Raw genomic sequence first — 19,357 nt, 5'->3', positions numbered from 1 at the left:
AAAATTTGGTAAATTCTCTACTTTGGCATTAAAATTAGAAAGATCATATCATAATGTGTAACACCACTAATTCAGCCCCGGCCAGAAAGCACATACCAGAAAGAAGTACATATTTAACATAAAATAGTTCCTACGCATGAGTGTAACTTTCAAAATATGTAGAATATTTAGGTATTTTTGATATCAAATGAAAGCTGAAGGACTGGTGATCATTGTAGAACACTTTTTGACTTTTAATTTTGAAAATTAAAAAAACTGCACCAAATTTAAAAAAAAATTTGTCTGTTTGTCAAATCTGAAGTACCTGTTTTGGTACATCCGAAGTTCTGGGAACCAGTTCTTCCTTATATGCCATTAAAGGTATGTTGATTTTTTTAGTACAAGACACCATAAAGTGTTGCTTTGAAATGCAATGATTGCCACTTTATTTGAACTTAAAATAAAGAGGTGTGCCTATTTGAAACGGAGGAATTTAACATAGAAAGTAATGGGACCATGAATTAGTGGTGTACTTCCATAAGGAACATGTGTACTAAGTTTCAAGTTGATTGGACTTCAACCATCAAAAACTTCCTAGACCAGAAACTTTAACCTGAAGCAGGAAGAACGGATGGACAGACAGACAAACGAACAGACGGATGCACAGACTTAAAAACATAATGCCCATAAATGGGGCATTAAAATGGGGCATAAAAAGTGTATCCTGGAAAAGTGCTCCTCAAAACAGGAATATAATGAGGAAGATAGTACAAAAGTCATCTCAAATATGCACCAGCATGCTGACTAAAATGTTGTGCAGTTTTGTTATACATTATAAAAGTTTGAGCACATGTAAGATAAGACTGATGTATAACTAGACACTTTGTATTTAACAAATGTTAAATGTGGTAGTTGTGTTATATTTCTTATAATACCAAGTTTTGATGGGGTTTCATGTTGCTTAGTCTTTTTATTTTTTAAGTATTTGTTGTGCTCTTGTTTGATTTAATTGATCCTCTTTTCAACAACATTGTCAGTTTCTCCTTGACTTGTTAGTTTTATATGTTCCTTTGGGATCATTTGCCTCTGATATTTTTCTTCTAAATTTTCATTTCTCAATGAAAATATCTTAATAATCTTACATTTCCATATCTGTGGTTATCAACATTGTTTTCCACTGTCTCTCAAACATGGATAATTGCTGAAATTTAGAACAATTAGTTGTATAATACCAGGAAACTAGTTAGTGTGCTTGTAAAATCCATATCATAAACATGATGTTAAGGGATATCCCAATAATTGGGACTTTAAATGATAGTTTTCTTTACCTTATTTTCTGTCTATGAAAAATGAATGAACTGAATGCATTTACATTGTTTTACAACTTTTCTAATGATTCTGATCTGATCTGATTTTTGGTAATCAAATCTAACTACAAACAGCTAAAGCTGAATTATTTAATAAGAATCAATATTAATGCATAAACAACAACTTCATTTGACAATGAATGTTTTGTCCTGCATTTAAGGTGATACCCAACATCTTCAATGGAATTCATTTGTCTGGTTAAAATTTCAGAAAATTTTAACAAAGTATTTACTTTGACCCTTTGACAAAAACACAAAAATTTCAAAAAAATTGAACCAACCATTTTATCAACAAAACTACACTGGTTATTGCAGTTTGAAAAACATAAATTCTGATCATTGAAAGCTTAATATTCCCATGCACAACAACACAACGTAATTAAAACATTTAGCTGATTTTACAGAGTTATTTCCCTGTAGTGTTGGGTACCACCTTAATACTAAGGAGGCATGAATTCAGTTAAATATTATAATCTAGCAGTTTTCTTCTTTATATTTTTTTTCTATTGTCACATGATCTGACAAAGGAAGTGAAAGTGTCTGAGCACATAGTCCATTTCTATGTATGTTAGCATTAGTTTTTGTAGTAGTTCAGTGTTTCTGTTGTACAGTTTTGTTTACTATTACAGTTGATGTGTTTCCCTCAGTTTATGTATGTGACCCAGATTTGTTTCAGTTAAATTGATTTATGACTATTGAACAGTGGTATACTTCTATTGTCTTTATCTATAAACATTGTTACCTCTGTTATCAATAGTTCAAGTGATGTAGGATCCACTTCATTGAAGATTTTATGAACAGCAGAGCTAACATCAACAACCTGAAAATATAGGTACCAGTTGAAAAGGGAGTGGGCCACTAATGTCATAGAGCATCAACCTTTTACGCAAAACCATACAAAATAAATATTAAGCTTTTACTTTTCTTAAACTAGCAAAAATTAAGTATAAATATATCAATAGTACTTCTTCAGTAAACAACTTAATAATGTATTTATTACAAAAGGAGGATTTTTTTTAAATTCACAATATTAATCTGGAAAAGAGTTACTGTTAATTTTGGTTTGCTAAATTTCTACTTAATAATACTATAACTAAGGGAGATAACTGTATCATACACTCACTTCATGTTTCATGGTGAAGAATCCACCTCTGAAATAGATCAATGCATAAGTTTATAAACATTGTAACTTCTAATTTCTTTTATAACATCAATTTATTGTTTGAAGTTTGTAAGGATTAATTGAGTGTAACTATAAAACTACAGAATTGTAAACTTGGTTTTCAATCTTGGTCCATATATCTTGAAAAGTTATTAATTCAAATATTTATCAATTATTTCACAATTAAAATCATTTTGAAAAAAACTAGAGGCTCTAAAGAGCCTGTGTCGCTTACCTTGGTCTATGTGAATATTAAACAATGGACACAGATGGATTCATGACAAAATTGTGTTTTGGTGATGGTGATGTGTTTGTAGATCTTACTTTACTAAACATTCTTGCTGTTTACAATTATCTCTATCTATAACGGTAGTTTCTGTGGAAAATGTTAGTGAAAATCTACAAATTTTATAAAATTGTTAAAATTTGACTATGAAGGGCAAAAACTCCTTAGAGGGTCAATTGACTTTTTTGGTCATGTTGACTTACTTTTAGTTCTTACTTTGCTGTACATTTTTTCTGTTTACAGTTTATCTCTATCTATAATAATATACAAGATAATAACAAACAAAAAAACAGCAAAATTTCCTCAAAATTACCAATTCAGGAGCAGCAACTTAACAACCAATTATCTGATTCATCTGAAAATGCCAGGGCAGATAGATGTTGACCTGATCAACAATTTTACTTCATGTCAGATTTGTTCTTAATGCTTTGGTTTTTGAGTTATAAGCCAAAAACTGCATTTTACCCCCATGTTCTATTTTTAGCCATGGCAGCTATCTTGGTTTGTTGCCCGAGTTACCAGTCACATTTCTTTAACTAGATATCCCAATGATGGTTATGGCCAAGTTTGGTTTAATTTGGCCCATTAGTTTCAGAGAAGATTTTTGTTAAAGATAACTAAGATTTACGAAAAATGGTTAAAAATTGACTATAAAGGGCAATTACTCCTAAAGTAGTCAACTGACCATTTTGGTAATGCAGACTTATTTGTAGATCTTACTTTGCTGAACATTATTGCTGTTAACAGTTTATCTCTATCTATAATAATATTCAAGATAATAACCAAAAACAGCAAAATTTCCTTCAAATTAACAATTCAGGGGCAGCAACCTAACAACGGAATGTCAGATTCATCTGAAAACTTATGAGCAGATAGATCTTGACCTGAAAAACAAGTTCAACTCATGACAGATTTGCTCTAAATGCTTTGGTTTTTGAGTTATAAGCCAAAAACTGCATTTTACCCCTATGTTCTATTTTTAGCCATGGCGGCCATCTTGGTTGGTTGGCCAGGTCACTGGACACACTTTTTAAAACTAGATACCCCAATGATGATTGTGGCCAAGTTTGGTTAAATTTGGCCCAGTAGATTCATAGGAAAAGATTTTTGTAAAAAAATAACACCGGACGCACGACGACGACAGACAACGCCAGACGCCAAGTGATAAGAAAAGCTCACTTGGCCCTTTGGGCCAGGTGAGCTAAAAATGGATTACCCTGTATATTCATCTAAAGCATATGCCTGTATGATTGGCCACTTTTCTACAACCATCTTGTCAAAGCTGTGTACACTGCCTGGAAAAAAGACATAAATACCTTTATCACTGCATCAACTATTTTAAAGAAGCAAATGTTTCATCTGTTTGTTTATTTTCTATACATGGTTTAACATCACTTATTGTAGCATAAATATTTAAGATCAGGATTCAATGCCAAAAAACTTCAGCCTTTAGAAAATAACTAACAAAGAACTGTTACAAACATAGTAATGATTAAAATTTGTTAATCATAAACTTATGCTATCAAATTATACAAATTAAATACAAAATGTCTACCATTTTCGGATGCTAAAAGTGTAAAACAGTAACAACAATTTACCTGAGGTACTGTAAGGAATTCCAATCTTCCTACAATTGGTAACCATGGCAACAAAAGAATGAATTTTAAATTCCTCAGCGGCCTCTTCATCTTCATACTAAAAAAAATACAGGAAATTTTCAAATTCAAATTACAAGTTTTCTTGCCATATTTTAAAATAAACTATTACAGATGCTTTTATTTTTAAAGGAACTGTTGAGTTTGATGGTGTCAACAATTTCTATTCTTTTATATTAGGGGAGGGCAATATCATTTATATATATTTCTAACAGATACAAAATGTCTTCTTTACTTACATTTATATGTTAATATTCTCTGTTTATTAATTGATTGCTTCTTGAAGCAACTTTAGCTTATAACAGTTGTATCATGGGAAGTATCATAGAAATAGCAAAACTCTGAAATATCAAATTACCAAAGTACTGCATTTGCTTTACTGTTAAATACTTTGTAGAACCAACCTCAAGGTTTGTCATATAATCAAATATGATTTTTTTCCTAGAAAACAGGGGCGTAGCTCAGTTAAAATAAAGTGCAAGCATATATCGCTGAGCAGAGTGTGGCGAAATTTTTTGAGGCAGGCGAAACGAGGCGAAAATTTTTTTGGACCATTTTATGATGAAAATGATAAATACCCTATCTGTTTCTTACTACATGTATACCATATTTCAAGAAAAGATAGTAACATCCTAGTGGGTTTCGTAATTTGGAACCCAGGAACAGATAAGACACAAAATTCCAAGCAAAAACTTTCAACATTGAAAACTAACTACAGATGAAAAACACGGACCCCGAAAAAATGTGGCGACCTCCAGTGCTCCGAAGGTAAGCAGGTCCTGCTTCTTGCAAGACACCTGTGGTGTTTCTCACGAGGGTCATTTTAAAATCAAATGAGAGGTTTCTACGACAACGGTAGAAGGTCATTTGTAACACAGATACCCTAGGTGAATCAATAGTCTTTTGGACGAAATGACAATGGGAATACGAAAAGTCGGGTGCATCATATTTTCTTTTTCAAATCGTCCTGTGAAAATAAAGACCCTCATGTACATGTGCAAAATGTAAATTCTTTGTATATACATGTATATCCGAAGCCGACTAAGTTACTACAGAAAGCCAGGAAGGGGTGGGGTATTTATATCATAACATATAAAAGTAATAGTTTTTTTTCATATTCTAATTACCTAGATGGGAAAGAGTAGTTTCCATACGAGTTTGGCTCCCATTCTTGCTGCAGTAGGTTGACTTTTGTTTCATGTTTTGACAACACATCATTTGTTAGGTTAGACATATCAGGATAAGAATTCTGAGAATTCTGATTTTTTAGGTGCTCTCTCTCCGACAAAAGTAAGGCTGAAAAATTTTTGTCCGAAACATGTCTCTTCGAACATGACGAAAACTTCACAATGTCTAAGCCCACCATCTTACCAACAAAGAGCGTCGGTCTTCAACCAACAACACCAAAATCACCAAAACCTCCACTTTATTCAACCAATCACCAGACTTCATCTGGAGAAGGAGAAACCTACTCGGCATACCATAAGTCAGCAGACTCGCCTATAGATAACCATATTGAGACAGAATCGACTCCGTCTCCAGTACTTTCGTCCTTAAATTTATTAACATTTAATATTGAGGGATTTAATAGCAATAAGTTATATCTTGAGACTCTTTCAAAGCGTTCCGATATTTTGTTATTACAAGAACATTGGCTTCACAGTTATGAAAAACATAAGCTTGATGAATTTTTACAAGACTTTATGTGCTATGCAAAATGTTTTGATGATAATTCACTTTCTGATGCATATGAGCGCCGTAGGGGCCATGCTGGAGTGGCAATATGTATTCACAAGAAATTTGAAAAATTTGTTGAACTTTTACCAGACGGGGGCAACAGAATTATAGGTATCAAGTTTAATACTACACAGCCATTTATATTTTTATCTACATATCTCCCGTGTCGTGGCAATGCAAATAGCATAGACAATTATCCGGAAATCCTTGATGAACTATCAGAAATTTACATAAAATATAGCAATGTATTCAGAATTGTGATAGGTGGGGACATGAATGCATCTATTTATAGAGATTCTAAACAAGATAAAGTTTTTAGAGATTTTATAAAGGAAAACATTCTTTTAATACCACCGTCTTGCGGAAAGACTTTTACCTTTTTATCATTATAATGGAAGAGATACCTCCCAGATAGATTATTTTTTTAGAAAGCAAAAGTGTCATTAGCAATTATTTGACTTTTATACGCGAGTCTACAAATACCTCTACTCATGATCCAATACTGACTACTATTCCATGTAATATACAAGCGAATGAGGAAACTAATTCATTAATTGAGAACAAAAGAATAAATTGGAATAAGGTTGATAAAACTGCTTATCAGGAAAAGATTGAGAATCAACATGGACTGATAAAATAAACCTTAATTTGACATTTGATAATATACCAGATAAGATAAATGAACTATGTTCAATCATGGCAGCGTCAGCTTCTAAATGTAGCCGTTCTAAACGTTCAAAATGTAAAAGGTTAAAGAAAAAGCCCTGGACTCCAGAATTGGAAAATATGGCTAAGATAAATAGAGATCATTTTGCAAAGTGGAAAGCCGCTGGCCGACCTACTGATACAAGAAACATTTTATTCCAAAATATTCACTTCAGATCTACAAAAAGAAGCTTAGATCAATGCAAAGGCAACTTGAGGCAAGTTTAAGAATTAATAAATATCAGTAAATTATGGAACTTCACGAGGGAAATGATGCTGGTTTTCATTCTTTAGTAAGGAAACAAAGAGATCCAGCAAATACCACAACTTCTTCGCTTACTTTTAATGATATCTCTTTAAATAACAATAACTTGATTCGTGATGCATGGATGGATTACTTTCAAGATTTGGCATCTCCTATGGATTCTGAAAATTTTGATAAAGAACACTTTAGTCTAGTTGAAAATGATATAAAACATTTAACAAAACCTTTTACTGAAAATAAGATAGAAAATATTTCACCTGTAACAGAAGTTGAAATGAAAAGTATTTTAGCATCTATGAAAAATAATAAATCTGCTGATGAAGAAAATATAGCAGCTGAACATTTGAAATATGGTGGACCTATTATGATAACTATAATGACTTTTCTTATAAATGCTATTTTTAAACATTTACATATTCCAACTTCATTAAAAGGTGGGATAGCCTGTCCTGTTTTGAAAAATGGAAAACCAAAAATTGATCCAACTCATATCGGAAAATAACTATCACAAGTACAGTTGGAAAAGTTGTTGAGAAAGCTCATTTATCTCAAAATAAAAACTCTGTAATTAAAAACCAAAATAAACTACAAAAAGGATTTACCTCTGGAGAAATGCCTATTATTGCTGCTTTAATTTTAACTGAACTTATAATTCAAGCAATTAAGACAAAATCACCACTATATGTGGCTTTAATGGATGCAAGGAAAGCTTTTGACATTGTGTGGCATCTTGGCCTGATGAGAGAAATGCACAAGTTTGGATTAACAGGGGACAATTGGTTATTCTTTAAAAGATGGTATGAAAATCTTAAATCAAAAATTAAATGGAAAGGGTTGCTTTCAAACTCAATAGAGGAACAACAAGGTGTACGACAAGGTGGTATCTGGTCACCGACAGCCTATAAATTTTTTATAAATTCACTTTTACAAACTTTTGAAAGAAATCAATTAGGAGCATGTATTGGACCCATTTATTGTGGTATCCCAACAGTAGCTGACGATGTTGCTTTAATCTCAACAGATCCATATGAATTACAAACAATGTTAAATGTGCAGGCAGATCATGCAAACAAATTGAGATATCTACTCAGTGAGCAAAAATCTACTATATTAGTATATAACAATAAATTGCCAAAATCTTGGTCATTGAATGGAAAATCAGTAACACTTTCTGAATCTGCAGTTCACCTTGGAATAGATAGAAATATAACTAAAAATGCTGGGGTTAAAGAAGTTGTGAACAAGCGTATTACTACTGCAAGGAAAACTGTATACTCTCTTATGGGTGCTGGGTTACACGGTTTGAATGGAGTAAATCCAAAAGTTTCTGTACACTTGATTCAAATATATGTTATACCTATACTTCTATATGGTTTAGATGTCATATCGCTCTCAAATACAGATATACAAAAGATGGAACTATTCTTTAGACAATTATTAAAGCAAATTCAGCACTTGCATAAACGCACATCAATAGCTGCAACTTTACTATTATTAGGGCGTATTCCTATAGAGGGAGAAATTCATAAGAAAATTCTGAAAACATTTGGAAATATAATTAGAAATGATAAGTCTGTTGAAAGAGAAATTGCTTTTAGACAATTGGCTATGAAAGATGAAAAATCTGGAAGTTGGTTTACAAAACTACACAATTTAACTGTAATTTATGGATTGCCATCGCCTTATGATATCATTGAGAATCCACCATCAAAAATAAGCTGGAATAGACTTGTGAATAACTGTATAAATAATCATTTTTTACAAAATTTAAAGAAGGAAGCTAAAGAAAAGTCATTCTTGAAATATATTAATTTTAATGATTCCAACATAGGAACTGTGCATAATATTTGGAAAAGCAGTGGGACTGACCCGTACTCCGTTAATATGGCTGCAATTAAAGTTAAAATTGCCACCGGAATAATGATTCTTCAGTATCAGAGGTCTAGATTTTCAAAAAACTGTATCTCAGCAATCTGTCCATTATGTAACATTGAACCAGAAGATATGACTCACTTTATACTTAAATGTGAAAAACTGTCAAGCATAAGAAATCGCTTTATGCAAGAGCTGAAATCTCTTCTCGTAGATTGTAATAAGCCACCTTTGCTAATTCAAGAACTATTTGATGACAAGGAGAATCTTTTACATCTAATTATAGACTGTACATCATATCATTTTCTTACCTACAAGGAACAGGTCCGTATAGAGACATTAACCAGAGGTCTGTGTTACAAACTATATCACAAATGTTTGCTTTTAATGTCTGAGTAAATTTGATTCGCATTTACTGGATTGTGTCAGGATTTATTCTGCAATATTGAGAGATGGATAGTGTTTGAATTGAAAACTTGTATCCAAGGCTTGTAAAATATCAAGTGGTTTTAGATTTTAAATATTTTATTTGGGTGTTTTATATGGAATAATTGCTTACCAAATGAACAGTGATGTTTTTTAGATTTTAAAGATAACAAGAACAGTGTTTGAACAGTAAATGCTATTGCGAGGGCAGGAGTGTTTTAATTATAGATTGTTAACCCTATGTTATATGGAGATATAATAGTGATCCTGCTATGAACGATTGGACTGTGTAATATATATAGTTAACTACGTTTACATGGTGATGGATTAGTCCGCATGCTGTATATATGTTACTGTTATAAATTATAATAACTACGTATACTGATTTTATGAGTGCCCCGTGTGTAAGGGTTAGGGTGCAAATAAGGGTGCAAATTTGAATTACGCTATAGAAGCGAAGCTCCTGCTAGAGGAGGAAGATAAAGACTAGGTAACAGGTGGGTCAAACAATGTTATTTTTTTGCAGTAATGTCTTGTGAAAACGATGTACATGGCTCATTTACATCTTTGCTGGGCGAATTAGATAAAACGTTTTGGCTTTCGTTATCCGCTGCCTTCTTGCTAAAATAAAAATCTAGCTTCTTCATTTTTATTTTTATTTCTACCGGGGTTAAACTTTGTGTCGTGATTGTAGTTGCAAGTACAGACACCGCCAGACACGATAATCCGGAAAGACTAAAGACTATCCGAAATTCAATTTCAGGATTATTTTTTTGAATTTTTTTTGTTTGTGAAAAACATGTGCAAGCAAATGATTTTTTGCGTAAAGCAGCTACTCGCCTGGAAACTCACTTATGAATCTATCATTCTGTGAAATCTCATACTTCTCATTAGAATTCACATCTGAATCTGGCATACAGTGAAATCTGATATCTCTCCTAAAAACTCACAATTGAATATCTTATATTTCTGCTTTTATAGAAATCAACTCTAATTCTGTCATACAGTGAAATCTGATATTTTTCCTTACAACTTATCTCTGAATCCAACATACAGTGAAATCTGATATTTTCCCTTAGAACTTACCTCTGAATCCGTCATACAGTGAAATCTGATATTTTCCCTTAGAACTTACCTCTGAATTCGTCATACAGTGAAATCTGATATTTTCCCTTAGAACTCACCTCTGTATCTGTCATACAGTGAAATCTGATATTTCTCCAGTGACTAACATAGGGCAATAAATAATGGTAGTTGATTGGATTACAGTACACATGTACTTCGTTCCTCTTGATCAGGATAATAATATCTAAAACAGAAAATTAGTCAAACAGTTAAAATCGCTCAATACAAAATATTAATGTATTTCTCTGATAACAAAAATCTTATTAACAGAAAGACCTATTTATGCCTACAAACTAAATAGTATCTCCCATTTCCACTCTTATTTTTGTACCTTCAGTGTATTATCCAAAATTTTCTTTTCTTCAAAACTTCAATAAGAACCCATGAACATAAATGAATCCACATTGTTTGCTTTTTAACATCTTAGATAACAGGTTAACCCTTTCCTCCATTGAATTTTTTTTTTTGCATACTTGATTCACATAGGATTTTTTTCAATAAAATTTGTAAGGGTTCCGCGGAACCCAGTGTCTCGCCTACTTTTGCTGTAAATGGCAGGCATAACAAAAATGAGGAAAAAAATCAATAAAAATATTCCTCTTGATACAATCTTTTGATTGTAAGAATCTTTTGTCCAAATTTGGTAAAAATCCAGCATAGTTTATGAATCTAATAAATGCTTTAAAAACTTTAACTGCAGACTTTACACGTATGTAATGTTAACTGGAAGAAAAACTAAGTCCATTCAAATGTAAATTATGGAAAAAATGGATTTATTTTTTAACAAAATTTACTTCTGGATATTATCTTATGATCATAAATAAGCTTCTGTCCAATTTTGGTACAAACCCAGGATAGTTTAAGAAAGTTATTAAATTTTAAAAACTTTAACCACAGAGTGAATGTTATGTTTCCCCGCAGAAAAACTAAGTCCATTGACTCCATTCAAATGTAAAATATGGAAAAAATGGATTAAGTTTTTTTTATAAAATTTACTTCTGGATACTATCTTATGATCATAAACAAGCTTCTGTCCAAGTTTGGTTCAAACCCAGGATAGTTTAAGAAAGTTATTAAAAAATTTTAAACTTTAACCACAGAGTGAATATAATGTTTCCCCGCAGAAAAAACTAAGTCCATTTACAAGTAAAATATTGAAAAAATGGAATTTTATTTTTACAAAATTTACTTCTGGATACTATCTTATAATCATAAACAAGCTTCTGTCCAAGTTTGGTAGAAATCCAGTATAGTTTAAGAAAGTTATTAAAATTTCAAAAACTTTAACCACAGAGTGAATATTTGTGGACGCCGCTGACGACGACGGAATGTAGGATCGCTTAGTCTCGCTTTTTCGACTAAAGTCGAAGGCTCGACAAAAATGCTGAACATATGCTTTAAAGTATTAAGGCATTGAGAAAAACATCTATTTCATCAAATAAATTTATGTCTGATATTCCTATGATATTTCTTTTCAAATTGGATACAAATTCTATTAAGTCAACTGCAGAAACTTTGTAGTCAAAAGTGTTTCAACTGAGGTACTACACAGGCGTCATTGTGGAGTAAGGGAGGTGGAGTCAAAAGTCGTCATTATGGAGGAAAGGGTTAAGACCATTTTATGATTGTATAATGCACAGGGAATCTATACTAATTTTTATTTATTCAAGAAAATGTATTTGAATCAAGTACAATAAATATAACAAAAGTTAATGATTTGAGACTTTCATCTCACTGTAACATGTAACATGTCCACCTATTTTCATACTTTTGATTATTCTGAACTCCTCTTAAAGCTGACATTTGTAACTTAAATCAATGAGGAACATGTGGTCAAACCATCAAGGGTTCAAAATTATCTAAGTTAAAGTACATGTTTATGTACAACATGTATTGGCATTTTTCATATGCATGTGTGAATGTCCAACAAACACATCGACTTTTTTGTACCTTAAGGATATATACATGTATTATAAAATATTCTTTTATTAATAAATAATCACAACTTAATGTTGCTGTACAAGTACAAATACCAAAATATCATGATATACAGTGTCCTAACATAGTCTCAAATTCAATTCATTACTTTGTTGAAATTTGGTGGATCTATTCCTCTTAAACTAAACTGAATTCCAACTGAGCATATAACTCATTGTAAAATATTCACTACATTTTCTAACAGATTATTTTTTTAACAAATTAATGAAAATCATAATAAACATGTTTCATTGAAATAATACTCCAGTAACTGAACAAGAAGAATATACATGTACAATAATAAGTTCAATCTTGAAAATTAATTTACCATCTATAATCTCCTCTTCAAATCCTGACCTGTAATATATAGACCAGATCAATAAGTAAAATATTCACACATGTTACTAAAAAGCATTAATATCATGCAATATATGTTATTACATTTTCAACTGTTATTCATAGAATAACTAATCCAAGAACTTAAATATTGAGAGATTTTTTAAAGAGTATCTCACAAATGTGTGAACGTAAACTTTAAAGTGCATGAGTGAACTTTCGGTGTTGCTTGGTCACAAGTTTTTTTTTCCATATATGGATTCTTGGATTAGTCCAACCTACTGATGCTTTCTGAACACATATTATTATCTTGTTCTTTTCCCTTTGATCAAATGTTTACTCTTTGTCATGCTCTTGTATAAGTTTTTCAGACAAATGCCGTTCGATCAATCTTTGGTGTTTATTTCATAGTAGACTGTTTGATCAGCTTATGATGCAATAAATTTATAGATAAACTTAGTTATTTAAAACTTTTCTAAGGATAGACTAGAGTAAGCAACTATTTAATTCTCTATGAATGAAGCTCATACTTTTCCAGTTCTTTCTTTCGTAGTTCAAAAAATCCAAAGAGAAGATAATTGAAGAGCTCTGTAGTTCCTTCATTGTATCTGCTATCAATGCCTTAAAGTAAATTAAAAAACATTAAATGCAAAATAAAATAATAACAAGATGTTCCTACACTCCAGAATTACTCACTGTGCAAAAACCTGGCAATTCAATATTCACTTTTTCCTTGTTTGCAATTAAAAATTTTGTTTATACAAATTCAGTGTTTCAGATGAAATGATCAAGAGTTTTCAACTTAAATCATAACATTATAACTTAAGTATATATATTTAAATGTATATCTATAACAGCTAATAAAAAGTAAACATCCAAAATGTCTGTTTAACTACATCATGTACATGTATCTTACCACTTATACATAATATAGCATCAGCATCATCAGTACTCCTGTTGTGTAGTTGACTCTGTACTAGTCTCAATCTTCCTCCACTGAAAAATATCATTTATGTGTAGAAATTAGTGTGCTTCAGCCAAACGTTTTGCACTGACTTTATTAAACTACACCATTTAAACATTTTTTTCTATGTTGCATTCTCAATTAATCATGTTAATTTCTAAAACTGATTAACAGGTTACAATACTAAGGGACATTAGTCATTTAGTCTGTTACATGTAGTATGAATTTGAAACAAATGAAAAATTATCAAATATATGTATCTAATATCTAAACATCTAATTCCAGTTATTGCAGTCCTTTTGAGACAAAATTTTCACTCATCTTACAAATAAAGTTCATTAAATTAAGGTCAAACTAAATATTATTTTCATCTAAATCTGCACATTCATCATGTTCCTGTCTCTACAATCTGTAGAGATCTGTATCTTGGCATTGTTTACATACATGTATTAAAGGTCATTTTTTCTCAAGACTGAATGACATGTTTATTCTTTATCCATGAGATGTTGGATGTGTACTGATTGAATTCTAGTCAAATCGGCACCTGGTCAAATTGGCACTCAGTATAGTCAAATCGGCCCCTAGTCAAATTGGCACCTGGTAAAATCGGCACTTCATATAGTCAATTCGGCACCCATGTTAGATTTGATTATTATACATATTTTAATAGTAATTTCAGCAATCAAAGAGCTGAATAGCTCTAAGGGGAAAGACGGCCCTTGTTTCTATTTAATTATGTTTTTGGAAAGGGGGGTATCTTTTGATAGTTTTCATATGAAGAATGAAAAAGAGAACAGCTAGAACAAGTAGAAAGGTTGACAATATTGAAATCAATTATTGTTTTATGTAATTTCATTTCCTTAGTTTAGGATTCAATTTGGACCGATGGAAGAGATTTGCATCTTCTAAATCTAAACATTTGATTAAAGTTGATAGCTAATTATCTAAAACAACTGAATTCTGTCATTTCACAACAACTACAATATTTTTGGAAATCTTGATTGTGTACCACTGAACTGCAGGCTAGGGCCATTTTCCATTTTTAGTGACAGTACTCTTTGATTTTTAAGTTTTTTCTTTAGAAAGTGTGGACTGAAAAATCTATTCAGTTTTAAATTTCCATTGTTAAAGTTCCGAGTTACAACTCTCATCACAGGGAAACAGGTACTAATAAAAAAACAATATGAGTGATGTAACCTGTGTGAAGCTTGTTTCCAAATCTTAATTTTGAAATATTTGTAAATAATAAATATGTTTAAACTACAAAATGCAAAGTTTTATTATTTTTTTTAACCATTACAATGATAATGTAGGTACACAAAAATTTAGTTTTAATAGAAGACTACTAATCCAATGAAATGTCACATTTGAAGTGTTTAAAAACATTAACTTTTATTTTAGTGGATAATTACTCATCAATTGAGGTGCTCCTGAATTGGAGGAAGATTCTCAGAATTTTTACAGAAAAAAGTGGTCTCACTAATTAGCGACAAAAAGAATTTTAGCGACAAGAAGCGATAAGAAGAATATTTTTTTCTTGTCACTGAATAGTATTCTTGACGCTTCTTGTCGCTTTTTGTCTCTAATTAGTGAGACCCGAAAAAGTAATAAAATCGTTTCTTTCCCCTGTCTCATGTAACCCCACGATCTTTGTTTATTTTGAAAGTTATTGACCTACAAATAAAGTATTGCATGTTGATGTTTAAATCATCTACAGTAAATAATATTATGTTTAGATTTAACAAATACACATTTGTAATTAGTGCATGATCTCTGAGAATGATTTAAATAATCAGTGAACTGGTGAAGGATATCCCTGCTTCTTCCAAGAATGACGTCACTATAAAATACAATGTAGGTTGGATATATTTAGAATATCTCGTCATACTAATTTTTCCGGATTGTAAAATAAACGTAAATAGTGTAAAGGAGAGTTCAAGATACAATAATTTCGTGAGAAACAGAAGGGAAATGTGTAAAAAAGTGTTTAAAGTCAAACTATTCATTTCTGGGTCTCCTTCTCTTCAATCTAAGTAAGATTTGTTGGGGGGTTTTCCACACTATATTATGTATAAAAACAAAATGAATGATGTGAGGAAGTGTCACTCTGGTCAACCCCATAGGGGATTGACGGCTTGAAGCCGTCTTTCCCCAAAAACAGTAAAAATAAGGAAGGGGTTGTCCAGAAATATTCACTTAATTTTATTCACATTTTTTGGAGTTGATGTATATATATTTTTCTCTAACTAAATGCGTATTTTAGTTCTCACTATACAAATCCTTGCAATGATATATGAGGTACGGTACTGGATATTTTTTATGCACTTTTTAACAGTTGAACATTTTGCAGGATTGTTGGTTTAATGCTGTTTAAACTCTCCTGAAAAAACACCTTGAATTGCTATTTATTTTGCATGAAAGTTAATTATTGAAAGGGACTCATAGTTTTCCATTTTATTGCTTCTAATTGTCTCATTGTTAAACATTATCTTGTGAAAGGGCTTCTTTGTTTCTTATGAAGTTTTTGAAGAATAAAAAATTAATAAATACCTTTAACATTCTGCTGTTGAGTTAAAACCACAAACATAATTTATCAAAACATCAGTCATAGAATGTTGGGGAAACTTTAAATAATTAACCTATGTTTTCTAACTGCTTGATGCTTTTTAATGATGTAATGCATGATAAAATCCAAACCCCAAATTAGATCATGAATTTATACATTTTAGAATTATTTATAGTTAAATTTTATACATATATAATATCAAATATTTTTGGATGCCGATTTCACCAGGTGCCGATTTCACCAGGTGCCGATTTAACCAGGTGCCGATTTGACCAGATTCCGATTTGACTTGTACCCGTACTGATTGATATTTTAGTCTTAAATGCATGATTTTTTTATAAGTTGTTATTGGTTTCAAATTAACTGTGCTTGGTACCTTCTTTGTTAACTACCAAGGATGTATAAATGCCCTGCCACCTCAGGTTAGTCTGTGTTTTTGCTAGATGTTTTTTTCTGCTTTGCTTTGATCTAATGAATAATTAAGTCCTTTTTACTAGTTTGCTCTTATGTTGTGCTGCTACACCAGTCAAAGCCATTACAGGGGGAGGGTTTGAAACCAACAAACTAGTTTAATTCTACCACATTCTGTATGTGCCTGTCCCAAGTCCTCACAATATAGTGGTTGTTGTTAATTGCTGTATATATACATGTATCATATATTTGTGATAATTTTCTTTGCACATACATGTACATGACATAAATCAGGCTGTTAGTTTTTTTTTGGAGAATTGTTATATTTTTGTCAATTCAGTGCCTTTCATAGTTGATTATAGGGTATGGGTTTTGCTTATTGTTGAAGGCTATAGTGACCAAAAAAAATACTGGAAATTGAGTGGAATTTTAAATTAAAAAAAAAATATTTCGTATTAGGAATTTTGCATTATAGAAAAATGAGTGAAAGCACACATTATTTTTGACGAGAAGTTTTTATTTGACTCCTATTTCCCCCAGAATTTGTATGATACCACCTACTACCATCCTTAACCTATAATTCAATCTTCACATTTTTTTCCCAAATTTTACTTTTCAACACACAGGCACTTGTCTCAGAAAAAAAATTCCTATATACCTTATTGTAACACAAGGTACTTAACTTGCATTTTAGAAAAATGTTGGGTGGTGACGAAGTTCCGTTATATGCCGCTTTATAGGCTGTTAATCCCACTAAAGCTTGTTTTAACATAAATCTAAATTGATTTATCTATACAATGGTGTATATCATGCCTACATTTGTTGTCGGAATCATCCGTAGAAATCCTACCAAAGTATGTCAATCGTAATAATTTTGCAAACCGCTGAAGAATTGGCAATAAACGGCCGCAGTAAATGATTTATTATAAAAATCGTTTGAAAAAAACCTGTTAGTTTTTGTATGAATAGAACTCATCATACAGTTAGTAAAATTGTATGATATACAGTGAAAACAATCTAACAAGTGTTGTTTGTGGTATGTCTAATAAGTTACAAATTTTCCCATGACGTCAATGTCTTTCAGACTCTCTCTTGACTTAACGTATGAAATGAAACAAGATCAGATAACTCCGAGAATCATTTAGACTTTCCCATGCCATAGAATTGACCAATCGGAAACCTAGATATACAAGGAGCATGACGCGTTTATTGCCAATTCTTCAGCGGTTTGCAAAATTATAACGATTGACATACTTTGGTAGGATTGCTACGGATGATTCCGACAATAAAAGTAGGCATGTTATACACCATAGGGCTCTTCACGGTTAGTTCGGCCATATTGGATAGGGGGCAAAAATACGGGAAAACATCATAGAAACAGAGCAGTTGCTTGGAAACACACATAGTATTTCCCATACTTTCATACTATTTCTACCTCTTTCTAAAAAATCTGCCCCCTATCCAACATGGCCGAACTAACCGTGAAGAGCCCTATTGTACAGATAAATCAATTTAGATTTACGATAAAACAAGCTTTAGTGGGATTAACAGCATATAAAGCGGCATATAACGGAACTTCGTCACCACCCAACATTTTTCTAAAATGCAAGTTAAGTACCTTGTGTTATAATAAGGTATATAGGGAAAAAAAATTCTGAGAAGAGTGCCTGTGTTTCAACAGTACAATTTATCAATTTAAATTTAAGAACATGCACTTTATTGTTATTCTGATTTTGGTGCAAAGTAGCTACCTAACAAATGGAGAGAATGTTTCTATCTGAATGTTGCGTCTTGCAGAAGATGGACGCTTTCGAGTTCTTGAGGTCATTTTACTGCGTTCAGTCTCAACTTTCAGTCGCCATTGTAAAACATTCTCTTAGGGACCGCTTATAATATGCAAAATAAAGTAAAATAAAATTGTTTGATTCGATTTACAAGGCAAAATAATTTATTTATTTCAACTGCTCTTATTAAATTTTGTGATTTCATGACCGTGCTTTTGTTAGAATTTCAAAATCATACTGTTGTTGTGTTTTTTTTAATGATGTAAGCGGTATCTTCTATTTTACAAGATTTCCTCCGGTATAGGAGTACCGCTATCTATCTATCTACATAATACTTCTTAACTTCAATATGTTGAAGATTACAAGAAGGCACATACTAGGGAAACAAATTAAAACTAAACATATTTACAATAATTTCAAGAAAAAACTTCATCAAACTATCAAGGAGCTGGTGTTTTTATGATGGGCTTGTTGACAATATTGGTCAGCCTCCAGTGACAAATGATTTGACGCATATTCGGGACAAGAGCATGCATAATAATGAATCAAATGAGGAAGACGCTTACTTACCCAGACTATGTTCTTCATTGATTGTTGGTTGCTAAATTAAACGTCCAGTGGCAAATATTTCATTCATGTGCAGGACGAATGTTCTACTTAAAGTTTTTATCTTAAATAAAATAAGAACTTCAGATAGGAAATGTTTAGGGAACGATCATTGAACTTCAAAACGCGAGAGA

The 19,357-nt window shown here is 31.7% G+C and overlaps 1 protein-coding gene across 1 annotated transcript in view; it reads right to left on the bottom strand.

Annotated features, from left to right (window-relative positions):
• LOC134714443 (dynein axonemal assembly factor 9-like) overlaps nucleotides 1-18,707 on the bottom strand; it is a 78,981-nt gene extending 60,274 nt beyond the window's left edge. The window contains exons 1-10 of the mRNA XM_063575685.1: nucleotides 18,585-18,707; nucleotides 13,809-13,888; nucleotides 13,423-13,513; nucleotides 12,885-12,913; nucleotides 10,639-10,763; nucleotides 4,393-4,489; nucleotides 4,011-4,089; nucleotides 2,470-2,497; nucleotides 2,089-2,166; nucleotides 1,122-1,180 (exon numbers count right to left, since the gene is read on the bottom strand). Of these exons, the coding sequence (XP_063431755.1) occupies nucleotides 1,122-1,180; nucleotides 2,089-2,166; nucleotides 2,470-2,497; nucleotides 4,011-4,089; nucleotides 4,393-4,489; nucleotides 10,639-10,763; nucleotides 12,885-12,913; nucleotides 13,423-13,513; nucleotides 13,809-13,888; nucleotides 18,585-18,661 (743 nt within the window). The 5' untranslated portion in view covers nucleotides 18,662-18,707. The remainder of the gene's footprint in view (nucleotides 1-1,121; nucleotides 1,181-2,088; nucleotides 2,167-2,469; nucleotides 2,498-4,010; nucleotides 4,090-4,392; nucleotides 4,490-10,638; nucleotides 10,764-12,884; nucleotides 12,914-13,422; nucleotides 13,514-13,808; nucleotides 13,889-18,584) is intronic.
• Between the last annotated feature and the right edge of the window lie 650 nt (nucleotides 18,708-19,357).

The sequence above is a fragment of the Mytilus trossulus genome, chromosome 4 (genome assembly GCF_036588685.1).
Source record: "Mytilus trossulus isolate FHL-02 chromosome 4, PNRI_Mtr1.1.1.hap1, whole genome shotgun sequence".
In the NCBI taxonomy this organism is placed as follows: Eukaryota; Metazoa; Mollusca; class Bivalvia; order Mytilida; family Mytilidae; genus Mytilus; species Mytilus trossulus.
Note: the sequence above shows the minus strand (reverse complement) of the source record. Positions and strands in the feature narration are given on the sequence as shown.